The sequence below is a fragment of the Jatropha curcas genome, chromosome 8 (assembly GCF_041381405.1).
Source record: "Jatropha curcas cultivar XTBG-Jc1 chromosome 8, XTBG_Jcur_1.0, whole genome shotgun sequence".
NCBI lineage: Eukaryota > Viridiplantae > Streptophyta > Magnoliopsida > Malpighiales > Euphorbiaceae > Jatropha > Jatropha curcas.
This window is the reverse complement of record NC_143158.1, coordinates 136,774-151,445: the sequence shown is the minus strand read 5'-3', so window position 1 is coordinate 151,445 and position 14,672 is coordinate 136,774. Positions and strand designations below refer to the sequence as shown.

The following is a 14,672-nucleotide window of genomic DNA, read 5'->3' as shown; positions in this document are numbered from 1 at the left end:
CTTTCTCTGACTTGAATGAGCAAATGATGGTCTCTCTCTTGGTCCCTTGCATTCAAACTATTCTACTGTTGTTTGTTTGGAAGTCTGGATGCAACCAAAAGTAGGTAGATATGTACTAATCACCTGTCACCATTTTCAACAACTAGGGACAGTGTTACTGCCTACTGGACATGTGTACAAATGGATAAGTGTTTTCAACTTTCATCTAAACCTGTACAGACGAAATTTATACTTGAAGATTAACACATTGCATAATTTATGTTTCAAAAATGATTATCATGGTCATGCAACTTGGAATATAATCATAATTTTCTTTCCTGGAATTCAAACAGTAATTGTTGTGTCTGTAACAGTAGAAACAGAAGGTGCTCCTCAGCTTAGATACTGCGGAATATACATACTTGCATTTATTTTTATTCCCATGGAGATGATACATTTTTGTCTAGGAACTAAGAAAGACACCACATGGTATACAATATAGCTAGAAAGAGGATCTCGAAGAAGACAGACCATTCACAGGATAGGTGGTTCCGAATAGGCTGTGACAGTTGTAGATGTCGCAAAATGTCTGAATACCTAACAGGGTGAAAAGCAATATAGCAGCAAGAAGCATGAAAAGCTTCCACGAAAATTTAACATACTTTTTGAAGAGCTTAGATGCCTTAATCTTTGGGTTATTATCGTAGTATTTGTTAACAGCTTCAATGTGATCATCTAAAATGGTCTTTTCTTCAAGATTAATGGTGGATTTGCCCATGATCCCACTGAAGAGTTGCACGATGTCATCATAGTCTACATGTTGTTCATCTACAGTAACAATGATCTTCTTGTCTTTGAGCAATTTCACGTCCTCTACAGTGCGTACAATCCCACTCATCAATTGGGTGTAACGAGTAAGAATCGGGGGCTCTGACTTTGCCATGGCTTCGTATGCCAGCAGGTTTCTCATTACCACTTCACAATTCGGCTTCCAAGTAAATACTGGAAGGTTAAACTTAAAGCTTTTGTCATCCTGATCGAAACTAATATTCCTGATACCGCCTCTTGTGATGCAGAATTCCACACCAACACGTCGGAGCTGCGTCGCTGTGGGACTGAAAGCTTCATCTTCTTCGAAAACCTTCCTTAGGTACGTCGAAATCCCAAGTCTTTTAGACACAGTTATGATTCGGTCCACGGAGCTTATTATAGGAGCAAAGATGCCAGAACCATCATTTTTCAACTGATCCCAGGCAACAGTGGCCATCTCGTCGATTGACATTCTGCTGTAGGCCTCGTAAGGAGGCAGTGGCTCATCTTTAAGGCAAATCATTTTGTACAAGAGATCCAACAAGTGGCGTATGGCCACAGCTGGACAAGTCTCTAACACAGGGAGTGGAGAAAGCTGTATGCAAAAATGAACAAAACTGGAAGATAGCTGATCATTGATGCGACAGTTCTCCAACATCTGTCCTAACGCCAAGATTGGAATCTGGTTCTCAAGCATGACTGCGTCTTTCGAGAAGTTCTTTTGAGGCATCGATGGAAAAACTCCATTGTTCCGAATCAGCTCCAGCAGGAAGAGTCCATCAATGACCATTATACATGGCATGGCGGTCTTGTGGACATCCACTAAGTAACTGCTATAGCTTGCACAGATAGTCGGGAGACATGCTTTCAGTTTTTCAACCAGCTCATTGATACTAGAGAGTTGGAAATTCTCAACAGCCCTCTTAGCTACAGCAAGCTTGAAGGTCTCCATATGATAGAGATGAGATCGGAAGTGATGATAGGGTCCCAATGCTATCAATTGAGGCGTGTAAGCATCGGGCTTGGAAGCTTTTGCAGATTCAAGCACTTGAAAGATGGAAAAAGGAATTTGGATAACATTCTCCAAATCTTGTTTGAGATTTTGCTGAATGTGCTCAATCCACTCATTCTCACTAAACATGGAATTGATGATTGAAGCTGAAGAAGTCATTTTGGTTTCTTGTTCGAACTTTTGGTGCTTTATATAGGCAATTAGCCATACACTCATTGATTTGTATGTGAATCTGACAATTTCTCCTACCAAATACCTTTTGTCAGGCTTAGCCTCGTGAATCATGTAATTGAAGCACATATTAGTTTTAAATCACATTTTGTCCTTTCTGTTTTTATTGCACGAATGGATGATCACCACGAGCTAGCTTAGCATGTGGGATTGGAACCCACATCGCTCTAGTTAAAAAACCAGTTGCTTTCACATTGTTAGGTAAAGAATCATTTAGAGAATTCCTGTTATTCGCTAACGAAACTCTCTTTTCCAAGGCTAGAGAGACAGGGAATGAAATCCAGTTCCAGTTACATAAGTATTGGACTGGACTGATAGGAATAAGTCTATTGGGCCGTATTATGCAATCATTGGGCTAAAACTTAAAATCATCAGCTTTGAGACTCTGAGTTACATGGATTTGAATCTCAATGTAATTTGCTTAAGACTTTTTAATCCAATCAAATTCGTAATTTGTAATTATTTATTTTATGCATAACATATATGAATTAATAACACAAAATTTAATATAAATTATATTTTCTCTAACCATAGTTAACAGTTTCGAGTAAAAATAAAAAATTATGGATTATGGGTAATTTTAGGTCTAATTTCTTTTGTGAACAATTTAAAAGTTACTAATCTCTCGTATCACTTTTAATTAATATATGCATTAAGAATGTAAGATTTAGACCTTAACTGATGAAGAAGGAAAGTTTTTATTCTAGTCAACTAGATATAAATAACTATCAGATTTTATATGTTTAAATGATTCAATAAATAATTAAACGGATAATTTTTTAATTTTTTTTAATCAATAATTTCAGCTTGAGATTAAAATAATGGTTTCTTAAAAATTACATAGTTCGATGCCCTAAAATTAAAAAGCAATCCAGATGCTGCCAAAGTTCTAACCTAACACGTGTGTGTATATACATACAAGTAGGAGTAGTTCAGTACAGTGTTTTTTAAGTTTTAACAAAAATTGCACTCTAAATGAGAAATGCAAGAAACGAAACGCATACGCTAAGGACTTACTTATTGAATCAGTAATTGTAAGTCGGGAATTACAGAAGGACTAAGAAGGTACACATGTCTATGGACCTAATGACTTCTTCTTCTTCTTCTTATTCTTCTTCTACTACTTCTACATTGACATCAACTACCTTTTTGAATATTTTGCATCCCCTTTGGAAACAAAGTTATCCCTCCTTTTCTTGCCACCTTTCTCAAACAACAAACAAACAAATCACCCGTCCTTTATTATATTTTGAAGTGCTTCACAAGTAGCATGCCACCCACGAATCTCCAACTAGCTTAATTAGGGTTTCTTTCTATTATTTCTAGAGAGTCTTCATGACAAATGCCTGTCAACCACTGCACCATTCAACTCCACAAAGTCATCCAAAAAACTATTTTTAGATATAATTTATTGAATAAGATGTAAAACACGTATTCTTTACTCGTTTCGTCGAAGCGAATTTGATAGTCATGTTAATTTTTTCCACGTAATTATATAGTTAACACGTAACTTTAGTTTATAATTTCACAATAACAAAATGATTTAGAATAATATGTTAATATGTTGATGGATTGCTCAACTAATTAAATGCCCAGCATCAACGAAATGAAGCCATTTGTGATGAATAAGCTTAACTGCAGGCTACATGCATACCTATACAGGAGTTGATCCCTGAACCCTGATCGTATTATTTTGGATGCAATAATTGAAATCTGATCTGAATATCCCAAATGTTTTTAATTAATTTACTGCGCTAATACACAGTAGTAACATAAATCATTGCATAAGAAGCAGCGCAAATTAAAATTCAAACAAGAAATAAATTTCTTGATATGGCATACGTTTATATATATGCATTGGAAGTATATTAGTTCTTCTCTCTGAAAACATTTGTCTTTGAATAATTGTAATTAGTCAATTTCAAGCCTACCATTCAATCACGAATTTTCCTCATGAGGGTTAGCTAAGGGCTAGGTCGTCTTTGGAAAAATGCAGACGTGATCAAGACCCCATAATGAAATGATATAGTTGAAGTGTTTGATAAGAAAATAAAAGATGGTGATAGATGTCTAATTCATTAACTTCTCTTTATCTTCTTCAATAATTCAAATGTTAAACCTCTCAATCTTGGCAAAATCATAACTAACCCTCTCTTTATATTAGATGAGATGAGTGAATTTCACAGAAGTTACACTTATAACAAAATTTTCCTTCTTTACATTTATAATTAACCCTCTTAACACGTAAAGGGTGCTGATTATAAGGACAGAATTAGTTATTGAACTTGCATAATTATGCCTTAACCATCACATAAATATGCTTCTCTCAAGTTATTTTCTAAAGCAGCTGTGATGTCACTGATTATATATATATATATATATATATATATATATATGAGATTCAAGATAACTTACGGGTGTATTCTAATAAGCCTATATTAATTCTTCTTAATCGATGTTAGAAAATTTCAATAGGTGAAAAGCTGTATATAAAGGAACGATTTTCAGTTCTAATCTAAACCTTCTGCTTGATATCAATATGAAAGCTGGTTACTTTACGTAAATGGTCTCATGTATTTACTTTACGTACAGCGGTAAAAGCGAAAATTAAAAGAAAAAAAAAAAAAGGAAGATTCTCAGTATTGTTATCAAATGCAGAATTAATTACTGATTGGTTAATTTTTTTTCTGGCGGTAAGTACAAGAATATATATAATATTGGTCAAACAAGAAAACAAGGAAGGAAATGAAGATTCTTGATCTTTAAACAAGGAGTGTCTGCTATTCATATTAGGTTTGAGTCAAAGAATTCTGGTAAAAAGAAAAAAAGGAAAACCCTAGCTGTTGTTGAAGTGTGAGTGCATCTTGATCTTCTTCTTCTCCTTCTCATATTCTCATCTGACGCCTGCCCTAAAAAGGAATGGTGTCATGGTGACGAGTAGAGATGGGAAGGCCCCACAAATGACGTGGCACTTACGGTGTTGGTCCGAAATGAATGAATGAATGAAAACGGGAGCTTACTTGAAGCAGCAGCGGTGGACATAGTTTTTGTTCATTTGTTATAACCTTCGTCTTTTTTGCATGTCCAAATTAATTCTTGGTTACTAACTAAATTAATATCATATCACCACACTGCTACTGCTAGTAGTATGTATAATGTTCTTTATACCCTTCGAACCAATTGCCAGCTTTTCTTTCATCAATTATGCGAATTAACACAACTATGAATCTTAATTAAAAAACTAACCCAACTATTATCTAATCTAGGGAAATTAATTAATTAAACCATATAATCAAAACTAATGAACCCTAGCAAGGAGCTAGCTGGAGACGATAAGGCCAAAATGGTAAATATCAATGACTGACTATTTTATTATTTTAATAGCTACAGGTGTCTCATGTGTGGATCCTAAACAAAGGATTTCTTCGAAGACTTTCCATATTAACTATAATTTTGTAAAAGCATAGATATATTATATAGCATTCCCTTGTAGGAGAAGACCCATAGTAGGTGAGATCTTCAGGACACACCCTAACTCATTTCCCTTACATCTCTTCATATCAGAAGCTTAAAATCCCAGATTTCTTGTGCATGGTAAGTAAGAAAAAGTTTTCATTCACGTCCGCTGTCCACCATATTTTTATCTAAAACACCGAAACCTAATCTTGCCCATGCAAGTAAGCTACTTTACTTCTAAAATTAAACTTAAAAAGTTAAGCTTTTATAAAATTAGATGAAAAAGAGAGTTGTTGTTTGGGTGATTCTTCTTTCGTGTCACTCAGGAAGCTAGATATTTCATCCGGCTAGCTAGCTAGGGTTTTCTTAGTAAAACAAAAATAGCCTAAGCATGCACAAAAAGTTCGTTAATATTATTATTTTCTGATGATTGTATTTAGCGTTTTAATTGTAATAATTGAGAAATATCCACTGATGCCTTTTATTTCTAGTACAGAAGCATACGGGTGAAAAAGGAAATAAGGAGAAGGAAATTATTATGGAAGGAGCTGATAGGAAGGAGGAGAGTTTGCCTCCAGGGTTCCGGTTTCACCCAACCGACGAGGAACTCATCACATGCTACCTGGTAAGCAAGATCTCTGATGCTAATTTCACGGGAAGGGCTATTGCTGATGTTGATCTTAACAAGTGTGAACCATGGGATCTTCCAGGTACTTATAAATTTCTCAAAAACCCTAGCCAGGCGTGGAGTGTAAAAGTTCTTATCTTACTAATTTAATTATAAACCTGCAGGGAAGGCAAAAATGGGAGAAAAGGAGTGGTACTTCTTCAGCCTTCGAGATCGGAAATACCCAACAGGTGTGAGAACAAATAGAGCGACAAATACTGGATATTGGAAGACGACAGGAAAAGACAAAGAGATCTTCAACAGTGTGAGTTCAGAATTAATTGGAATGAAGAAGACTCTGGTTTTCTATAGAGGGAGAGCCCCTCGAGGAGAGAAAACCAACTGGGTCATGCATGAATATCGGATTCACTCCAAATCTGCCTTTAGAACTACCAAGGTAATACTTGTCCTTTTGCGATTCAGTTTTGCTCTAGAAATGATCTTTCACTTGGCAAGTGTTGGAGGGTTGGTACTTAGGGTTTCATGGTAAAGGTATGTATACCTCATTCATATAGTACATATAATGAAACAAAAGGAAAGAGAAAATGGCAGGTTTTTGTAACATTGAGATTAGAATTTAAAGACAATGCCAGTAAAATTATGGACAACTTAATTTAGACCTTTTTAAGTATTACAGATTTTTTAGTTTTTATTTTTCGTTTGGAAATTAGTACAAATTACATGATTTAGTATCAGTTTGTTTCTAAAAATAACTTAATTTTAAACAAAATTCCAAGAAAAACAACACATTTTTGAAAAACATTTTTGAAAATTTTCAATTTATCAGAGTACAAAAATGTCCAAAACTGTTCTTCTTAAAAGTAAAGCTCATAACTACAGAGATTTCATGTTTTGGATGAAATTAGTTTTGGATTACATGACAAATCAATTCAATTCCATCCCTCAAAATTGAAACTATGAGTTGAACAAAATGCCATTCATATGAATTATAAAATCGAATGACTTTCTCTTTCTATAGATTATCAAACTGATGTTTTCTTTTTATTGCTAACTAGTTAGGTTTTCTTTTTTAACTTTTGGCTATCGTGTAATAAAGAAAAATAAAACTAAAAGATGAGCTTAGACACGTAAAATTAAAATCTCATAACAACCGTGGATTTTTTTTTTTTTCTTCTGTGTGTGTAAATCTCTTTTTATAATTTGTGGCAGTAGTAATTATATATAAGACTATTTAGTGGATATTTTTCTATAAGAAAATCATATTGGATGGAATTGGCTTTCGTAAATAAAACTATCCACTTGTTTGTTTAGATTATTGTGAGTTTCATAAACCAAGTTATCATATACACGGCATACAAAACTGCAGTTGTGATATATATATATATATATAGAATATTTGGTGTATCATTTTCTTTTGTATAAGAAGAATTCATACTGGATGAGCAGGACGAATGGGTGGTTTGCCGAGTGTTCCAGAAAAGCGCAGGAGCTAAAAAATACCCATCAAACCAATCAAGAGGAGCAGTGAATCCGTACAACCTTGAAATGGGAGCCAATGTAATGATGCAGCAGGCAGTAGATAACTATCAGTTTCCAGTTGGAAGAAATTACATGAGCCAAGCGGAGCTGGCAGAACTGACGAGGGCTCTCAGAGCTGGTGAATCAACCAGTTTAAGTCTGCCTCTTCAATCCCAAATGAACTACCCACCACTTGGACCCCCAGGATCATCCTTCACCATTTCTGGCTTGAATTTGAATCTTGGAGGGGCTTCCATTTATAGGCCATTGCAGCCTCAGCCTCCTCCTCCTCCTCCTGCAGTCATCAACCAACAAGATGTTAATTCTTCCATCATCACCGCTGCTCCTTCCTTTGCTGCAGAGGCTGCTCATGCCTATGCTGCCGATATGAACAGTGCTGCAAATGCCTCAACCAACAGATTCCTGGGTGTCGAACATTGCATGGATTTAGATAATTACTGGCCTTCTTACTGAACTCATACCACAGCTCAGCTGCTAGATCTTCTACTTATGTTTAGTTCCAATATAGTTTTAGTCGCTTCTTATATATGTGCACTGTTTTAGGATATGCAATTATTGGGTAAAATACCACCCAGCAATTAGAGTCATGTCTTACTGTAGGGATTGAGATCCTTTGGATTCTTCTTTTCTATTTTCCTTCCTTTTTCTTTTTAAATTGGGAATCATGTTTTTCTAGTTAATCCATCTTCAAATTTCTTGCCAGCATATGTTGCTGGGAATAGAACGTATTAAGCATCCACAGTAATTAGGCTTATTAAATCTAATATATATATATATATATATAATTATCACTACAATATATTGCAACATGTTAGTCGGAAAAGACTTTTCTGCACCTGATGATTATTTACTTGGTATTAGAGTGGATTCTTACACTGTGCGGGCAACATGTAGGACTGGAAAAAATGGTAAATAGTAAAGAATAAAAAAGGTACATGGGTTTTGTTATCATCCACGAGAAGCCTGTCCAATGTCCATGAATCTCCATGGCATAATCCACCATATACAACCCACTTACACAAAGCCCACTTACGGTTTTTTATTGTTTCCAACGTGCTAAACAACTGCCCATTTGCAAAACCGTAACCCTGCATTCCTATTCCTCCGCGTCTCAGAAGGCCTGGAGGTAACTTACTCTCTTGGCCATATCTAGATCAAGAAGGGAGAAAACTAGAAAAGTAGAAATTACTCCTGAATGGATGAAATATCGAAAAAGGATTCATAAACGTACGTTAAATGGAAGAAACTAACACTTGTAGAGAAAGTAGGTTAAGGTGTATTTTCCTACGGAAGAATATGGTAAGGGGGAGCAACGAGTTTAAGCCTCTACTGATTTGGAGAGACGTCGAAGTCAGACTAAAGCAACAGCAACAGATATCATTCGATTCTAATCAACACAAAAGTGGTAGATTATATAATTATTTCAACTGTCAATTAAGAATAATAAACAAAAAGAACAATAAACTACAACTCTATCGATGCTAATGAACCCAACCCATATTACATCTAAAATCCTCAGGACGTCTCATTCTGTAACGTGAAAAGAAAAAGAGAGATAAATATGCAGGAGCTCCAAAAACATTGTACTTCTTGATCAGATTGAACAGTGTAGATCCAAGAGCTCATGCAAATGGTACAAGCCCCGTCTGCAAGAGAGAGAAATAAACTGTTGGATTCAATCAAAGATCTAGCAAGGAGCAAGCAACAAATTAATTCATTATCACGGGATTATATTTTGGCATTTGGTAGTTACTATAATGAAATTCTGGGTACACACGCTGCCAGCATGCACAACACACCATCAACCTTATCAAATAAAAAGTGGATCATTAAACATTCATAATGCAATAGATCAGGTACAACATAACCCTTCTTGCTTTGATGCTTTTACGGAGAAAGGGGGAAGAGGATAGGATGTGGGGAGCGAATGGGAACCCCATAACATTGCCCGATCAATACAGAAATTGCAAAAGCTTAAAGTTGTTCATACCTAATTTCAGGACAACCACAAAAAGAATCACAAGTTCAATACCATCTCTACATAAGTTCTTTATTGCAGACAAAGTACAAAATAAAAATAGGATCATAGGGAGCAAACAAAAAAAAAATATATATATATATATATATAGGATTATTTTACCACGCCAAGATTTGTTCTCATCATAAAATAGAAGTGATTAGTGGCAATCTACAAAACATGAAGATTGAAGAACAGAAGCAAGCATCTTAGACATGTTGGAAAGGTTCAATCATGGGTAAATCCAAACCAGCAAAACTGGAGCCACAAAGTCTGAAAATTAATCAAAATGGTCAATCCGGTAGAGGATTTAAGTTGCTTAAAGAATATGGGTAGTTCAAGTAAACAAATAAACAAAAAGTAATGTAATTGCAACAAATGCTCCAGATAGCATTATTATAAAGCAATAATAACAAGGCATTACCGCAAACATATCCCAACGGGAGAAGACCAGCAAATAAACTTGAGGCTCTCTACTTGTCTGGATGCCCTCGTTTAGCCTTTCGACGAGAATGGCTGGCGTTAGCATTTCGAGTAGGTTTCTTTGCCTTTTTGCTGTGAAGGTCAGGTAAACAGCAGATTATGTCACGCAGAGAATAGGCTAAAAACCAATTATATAAACAAACAGAAACAACCAGAAATTTCATCAATAAATTGAATAATTGAGTAATTAAGAAACAGACCAGAAAATGACTGAACAAATTCTTGACAAAATGATGATGGGTAAGGCCAACAAAGCAGAGGCCTACAAGATCAAAAGACCAATAAGTTGGTTAGTTCTTCTGTCCAGTAACAAACTCAGATGATTCACAATAAGTCATCCCATACCGTAAACCAGATCAACTCCTTAGTAGCAAGAGGCCTTGTCAACTCATGCTTATTCAGCTTTTCTTGTACAGTTCCTTGCACCTTGGTCAGAAGAAAATAGTTAATTTTAGTACGAGATAAACCTGAATTCATATTATTATCCAAAATTGGTCAGAAGAAAATTAGAAAACCAGCAACTCATCTCACTGACATACTCACAAGTCATAATGGACCATTACATGCAACAATGATATATAAACTTTAGCACTGATACCTGCTGATGGTATGTGGTTGCGGACTCCAAAAATTTCCCATAAGCGTGAACCGCCTGCTTTGTGTAGGGCTTCAGAGCCACCCTAACTTTATCAACATGGGGTTTTGTCACAGTTACAACCTGATCGATGTATGGCTTACTTAACTTCTTAGCTTCCTGAGATAAAATTAATCATTTTCAGATAGAACTTATGGCAGATATAACATAAAATTTTATGCATTGTAATATAAACCTGGTAGTGAGGATCGACAAATTCTTGTACTCTGACAACGTATGGAGTTATTGCAGTCTTTAAGGCTTCAAAAGCTTCGATTGTTTTTGCACTCAGTGATTGAACATGTGGTTCAAGATGAGTTGTTATCAGTAACCATTGCTCCTTTCCAGCAGGGATCCATTTCTTCAGGCAACAGTTCAGAAAACAATTAAAGCACAACATTGAGAGAAAAGCTAATGTAACAGAGAGCAAATAGCACAGAACCACTGACTCCGTTTTTCTTTTTATTTCTTTTTTTTTTTTTCCTTTTCAAAGCCAAATTTCAGTAACTCCTAGCAAGAACAGAAAATCATGCCTCAAAACATCTAGTCTATGACAAAAGGGAAGAAATAAGCGATCGCTTCCAACAATGATGGTGCCCACCCTTTACATTAAGCAAAATTATAGAGCAGAAAATTGGAGAATAAGTAAAGAGAGCTTACAGTTTTAATTGTTTCCAAGTGGGGTTTGGCCCACTCTTCAGCATCAGCTTTTTTATCCATGGCCTAAAAGAAGATTTCAACATTTTAAATTACCATAACATTTTATTCTGATAGATGATATTACACTTGAGTCATAGTATTCAATTCTGGTCATTGTTTGAGTAGTGAGTCTGCACCAAATAACATAAGAGGGAAAAAAAAAAAAAAAAAAAAAAAAAAAAAACAAAACATCATTTTGCAACCAGAAAATAATATACCTTTTGAATCGCCATTTCCATGACAGGCTTTCCATGCTCATTCCAATGTGTCTGGACCAAATATTGCCAAAAATCAATATCACAATGCACATATGTAGCTTTATGGTATAAATAACGCATTCCATCAAATTTTCTCTCTTTGGGAACATCAGAAATGGAAAGGTAGCAACCAGGCTTTTTAAACTCCTTGATCTCCTGCACTATGAGGTGACCATTAAACTACTAGCCCAATAGCATTCCATTAATTTACCTGAAAACGGACTAATTGTACAGCAAGCCAAGGTGGAAGCCAGGCTCCATGAACCTGAGTGTATATCAACAATATAATTAGCTTGCACAACAAATTCTAGTCTATATTTTGTCATATAATATTTACATATTAAACAAACAAAATGTTCATGCATAACATATCATCTATTGAAAAGTAACCTGTGACTGAATACAGAATATACAATCTATGACAATATAATTAAGAAACGATGACTGAAAAGCTAACTTGTACAAAATGAGTACCTAGTACAATGCTACACAATAAAACATCTAACATGCAGACTCATGACACCTACAGGCCCATTCTTTCTACAATTTCTACACACCCAATGCCATACAAATAACAAATGGTTTTTAAGTAATAAAGAAATGCTCTTCTACTATTAATGCCAGATCCAAAAATAGGCCTTATTTTTGGTTATTGCCAAGACCATGTTCCATCACTGGCCAAATAGTGTTTCGTATAGTTGGAGGAGGGTTCTATCTACAACACAAAGGTGTGTCTAATATAAAAACCTTCATTAACATACAGTTTTTTATTTCCCCATTTTTGCAACTAGGAGATAACATCAAATTCTTAAAGCAGAAAATCTTTAACTTGATGAAACACAAGAATGAACAGGAACCAAATGAAGAAACAGAAAATTGAACTGGATGTAAGATTTTCTAAACATCATAACATGTCCATAAAGTTATATGGACATACAAAAGTGGACTGCAAAAGAAACTGCACTGTGTTCCCTTTTTACCTCCATTAACTCTCTAGTTTTCGAAGTAGCGTCGAACTTTGCCTTCATCATTTCTTCCTACAAAAAATAATTAGAGATTAACAGCAAATAAGAATCCTCACTATGAAATAATTGCACAGGAAACTCGTAAGTAGCATTATACCTCGGCAACTTTAAGAGCACGTTCTGTCTTTCGAAGTTTGCTCTTCTGTTCATCATTAATCTTTTGAAGCTGTGGAATGAACACAATACATGATTGCATATCACCCCAATTCACGGGAAATATTAAACAAATCACAATTATAAAGTCCCTAACAAAGTAATAAAACAGAAGATATATCAATATATTGAATCCAGCTAAAGAAATAACTTACATTCTCTAATTTTGAGTTCAATTCACCAATCTTCTTTTCAGCCCCACTGACTTGTGCTTCCAGGGCATCTTTCTGCCTCTGTTGTGTTTCTAATTCCTTTGTCAGTTCGGCAACCTGCAGGAAGAAGTACCAGTTAAAACCATCCAATCGTTTTTTCACAATAAGTAGTTTATACATCTAGAATTATTTCGACCTTCTTCTCCAGTTCGCCAGCCCGTGCATGAGCCTTTCCCACCTGCTCAGCAGTGTCTAATTTCCCCTTTTTCTATTTAACAAGCAAATATTAGTTCATATAATATGTAAACAAATATTAGTTCATATATCGTGAGGATACCATTTTTATGCTTGAACATGTGATTTTAATAGTAAAAGCATAAAACAATTACCTGAAGGGAAGATATTTCACTTTGCAAGGACACAATACTATCTGACTTGTCTTGAATGATTTTCTCCTTTTGTGCTAATATATTATCCTTGCTCTTCAGTTCTCGAGTTTTCTCATCAATGTGGGATTCTTCATATTCCAATAATCAAGGGATAATGGCAAATATAAAAAGTACATCATACTGTTAGAAGCTTTCTCGATAAGACATCTAGAATTGGTAGGAAATTTTATAAGTCAAAAAGGTAAAAGTAAATATTTGACACACATTTCCCATAGTCGTTACAGTTTAAGTCAAATCCTGCTTACATCATGGCAAATTGCTATTGTGAAATTCACATGTAATAGGAATTATAACCAATGAAGCGATAAGAAGTGAGGTGGTGGTAACAATGTTGATATTTTTCTTATTCTTTGGGCCCATTTTCCTAGTCCTAGTATGAAAAAATCAAACACAGCAACATCTGGCAGAATTCCATTAGTTATCTATGTCATGGAATAACACATCCTATCTAAATGAAAAATTAACAAGAGGTGAAAAATTGAAAAGGCTAGGATAGATTTATGCTTGTCAGGTTCGGCTACAAAAAGCACTTGAATATTAAACAAAATTAGAATCTAATCAAACGTTAACTGGGAGGCTGCTATGCTTTACCAAGTCAAGGACAGCATTAACATTCAAAATAATACAAATTCAACATCTATACTTCCAATTTGTTGCCTCTTTGACGAACTATTTGGATACAACACAATAATGATTCGATTTTTCAAAAAAAAAAAAAAAAAAAAAAAAAAAAAAAAAGCAATACTAGAGTTATGAGAAGCAAACGAACCAAGTGCATGGATCTTAGACTTAAGTTGGTCAATTTCGATCTTCAAAGCAGAGGAATCAGCGGCGTCTGATCCAATGACTTGATTATCGGTTTGGATTGAAACATCCGCCTCCGCCCTAACGGCGGAGAAAATTAGGGCAAGAAGGAGCGAAAAAACCAGGAGCTTTGAGACCGACATGAAGCCAAAGAAGCCAACCCAAACTTGCAAAAGCGAAAGGAAAAAGGAACAATATATATATCCGGTTGATTCCAGGAGGTTAGCTCCACCACCTATAAACGTGTTATTATAAAAAAATATCAACGAGATTCAAAATGTGAGCACACCGGAGATTATTTATGTTTCTACAATTTTGATTCATTAACTGACACGTGTCCATTC

General features: G+C 35.1%; 3 protein-coding genes across 6 annotated transcripts; 1 reads left to right on the top strand and 2 right to left on the bottom strand.

Annotated features, from left to right (window-relative positions):
* Positions 1 to 481: 481 nt before the first annotated feature.
* LOC105637455 (putative UPF0481 protein At3g02645) lies at positions 482 to 1,960 on the bottom strand. The gene has a single exon (XM_012220918.4). The coding sequence runs from the start codon at positions 1,958 to 1,960 to the stop codon at positions 482 to 484; it is 1,479 nt and encodes a 492-aa protein (XP_012076308.4).
* Positions 1,961 to 5,555: 3,595 nt separating this feature from the next.
* Positions 5,556 to 8,379, top strand: NAC038 (NAC domain containing protein 38). Of its 4 annotated transcripts, none has more exons than XM_020680995.3 (4): positions 5,556 to 5,626; positions 5,985 to 6,198; positions 6,281 to 6,552; positions 7,563 to 8,379. In XM_020680995.3, exons 1-4 carry the CDS (start codon positions 5,624 to 5,626, stop codon positions 8,106 to 8,108), a joined length of 1,035 nt encoding a protein of 344 aa, XP_020536654.1. In that variant the 5' UTR covers positions 5,556 to 5,623; the 3' UTR covers positions 8,109 to 8,379. The 4 variants fall into 4 exon arrangements, with proteins under 4 accessions (XP_020536654.1, XP_020536653.1, XP_012076307.1 ...); XM_020680994.3 differs by lacking the exon at positions 5,556 to 5,626 and adding an exon at positions 5,636 to 5,709; XM_012220917.4 differs by lacking the exon at positions 5,556 to 5,626 and adding an exon at positions 5,788 to 5,890.
* Positions 8,380 to 9,040: 661 nt separating this feature from the next.
* Positions 9,041 to 14,600, bottom strand: LOC105637452 (uncharacterized). The gene is made up of 15 exons (XM_012220916.4): positions 14,294 to 14,600; positions 13,465 to 13,592; positions 13,272 to 13,343; positions 13,079 to 13,192; positions 12,868 to 12,936; positions 12,726 to 12,782; positions 11,957 to 12,010; positions 11,707 to 11,757; positions 11,450 to 11,512; positions 10,986 to 11,150; positions 10,754 to 10,909; positions 10,501 to 10,581; positions 10,356 to 10,417; positions 10,097 to 10,227; positions 9,041 to 9,301 (listed from the first exon to the last, which is right to left on the bottom strand). Exons 1-14 carry the CDS (start codon positions 14,469 to 14,471, stop codon positions 10,146 to 10,148), a joined length of 1,332 nt encoding a protein of 443 aa, XP_012076306.1. The 5' UTR covers positions 14,472 to 14,600; the 3' UTR covers positions 9,041 to 9,301; positions 10,097 to 10,145.
* Positions 14,601 to 14,672: the final 72 nt, after the last annotated feature.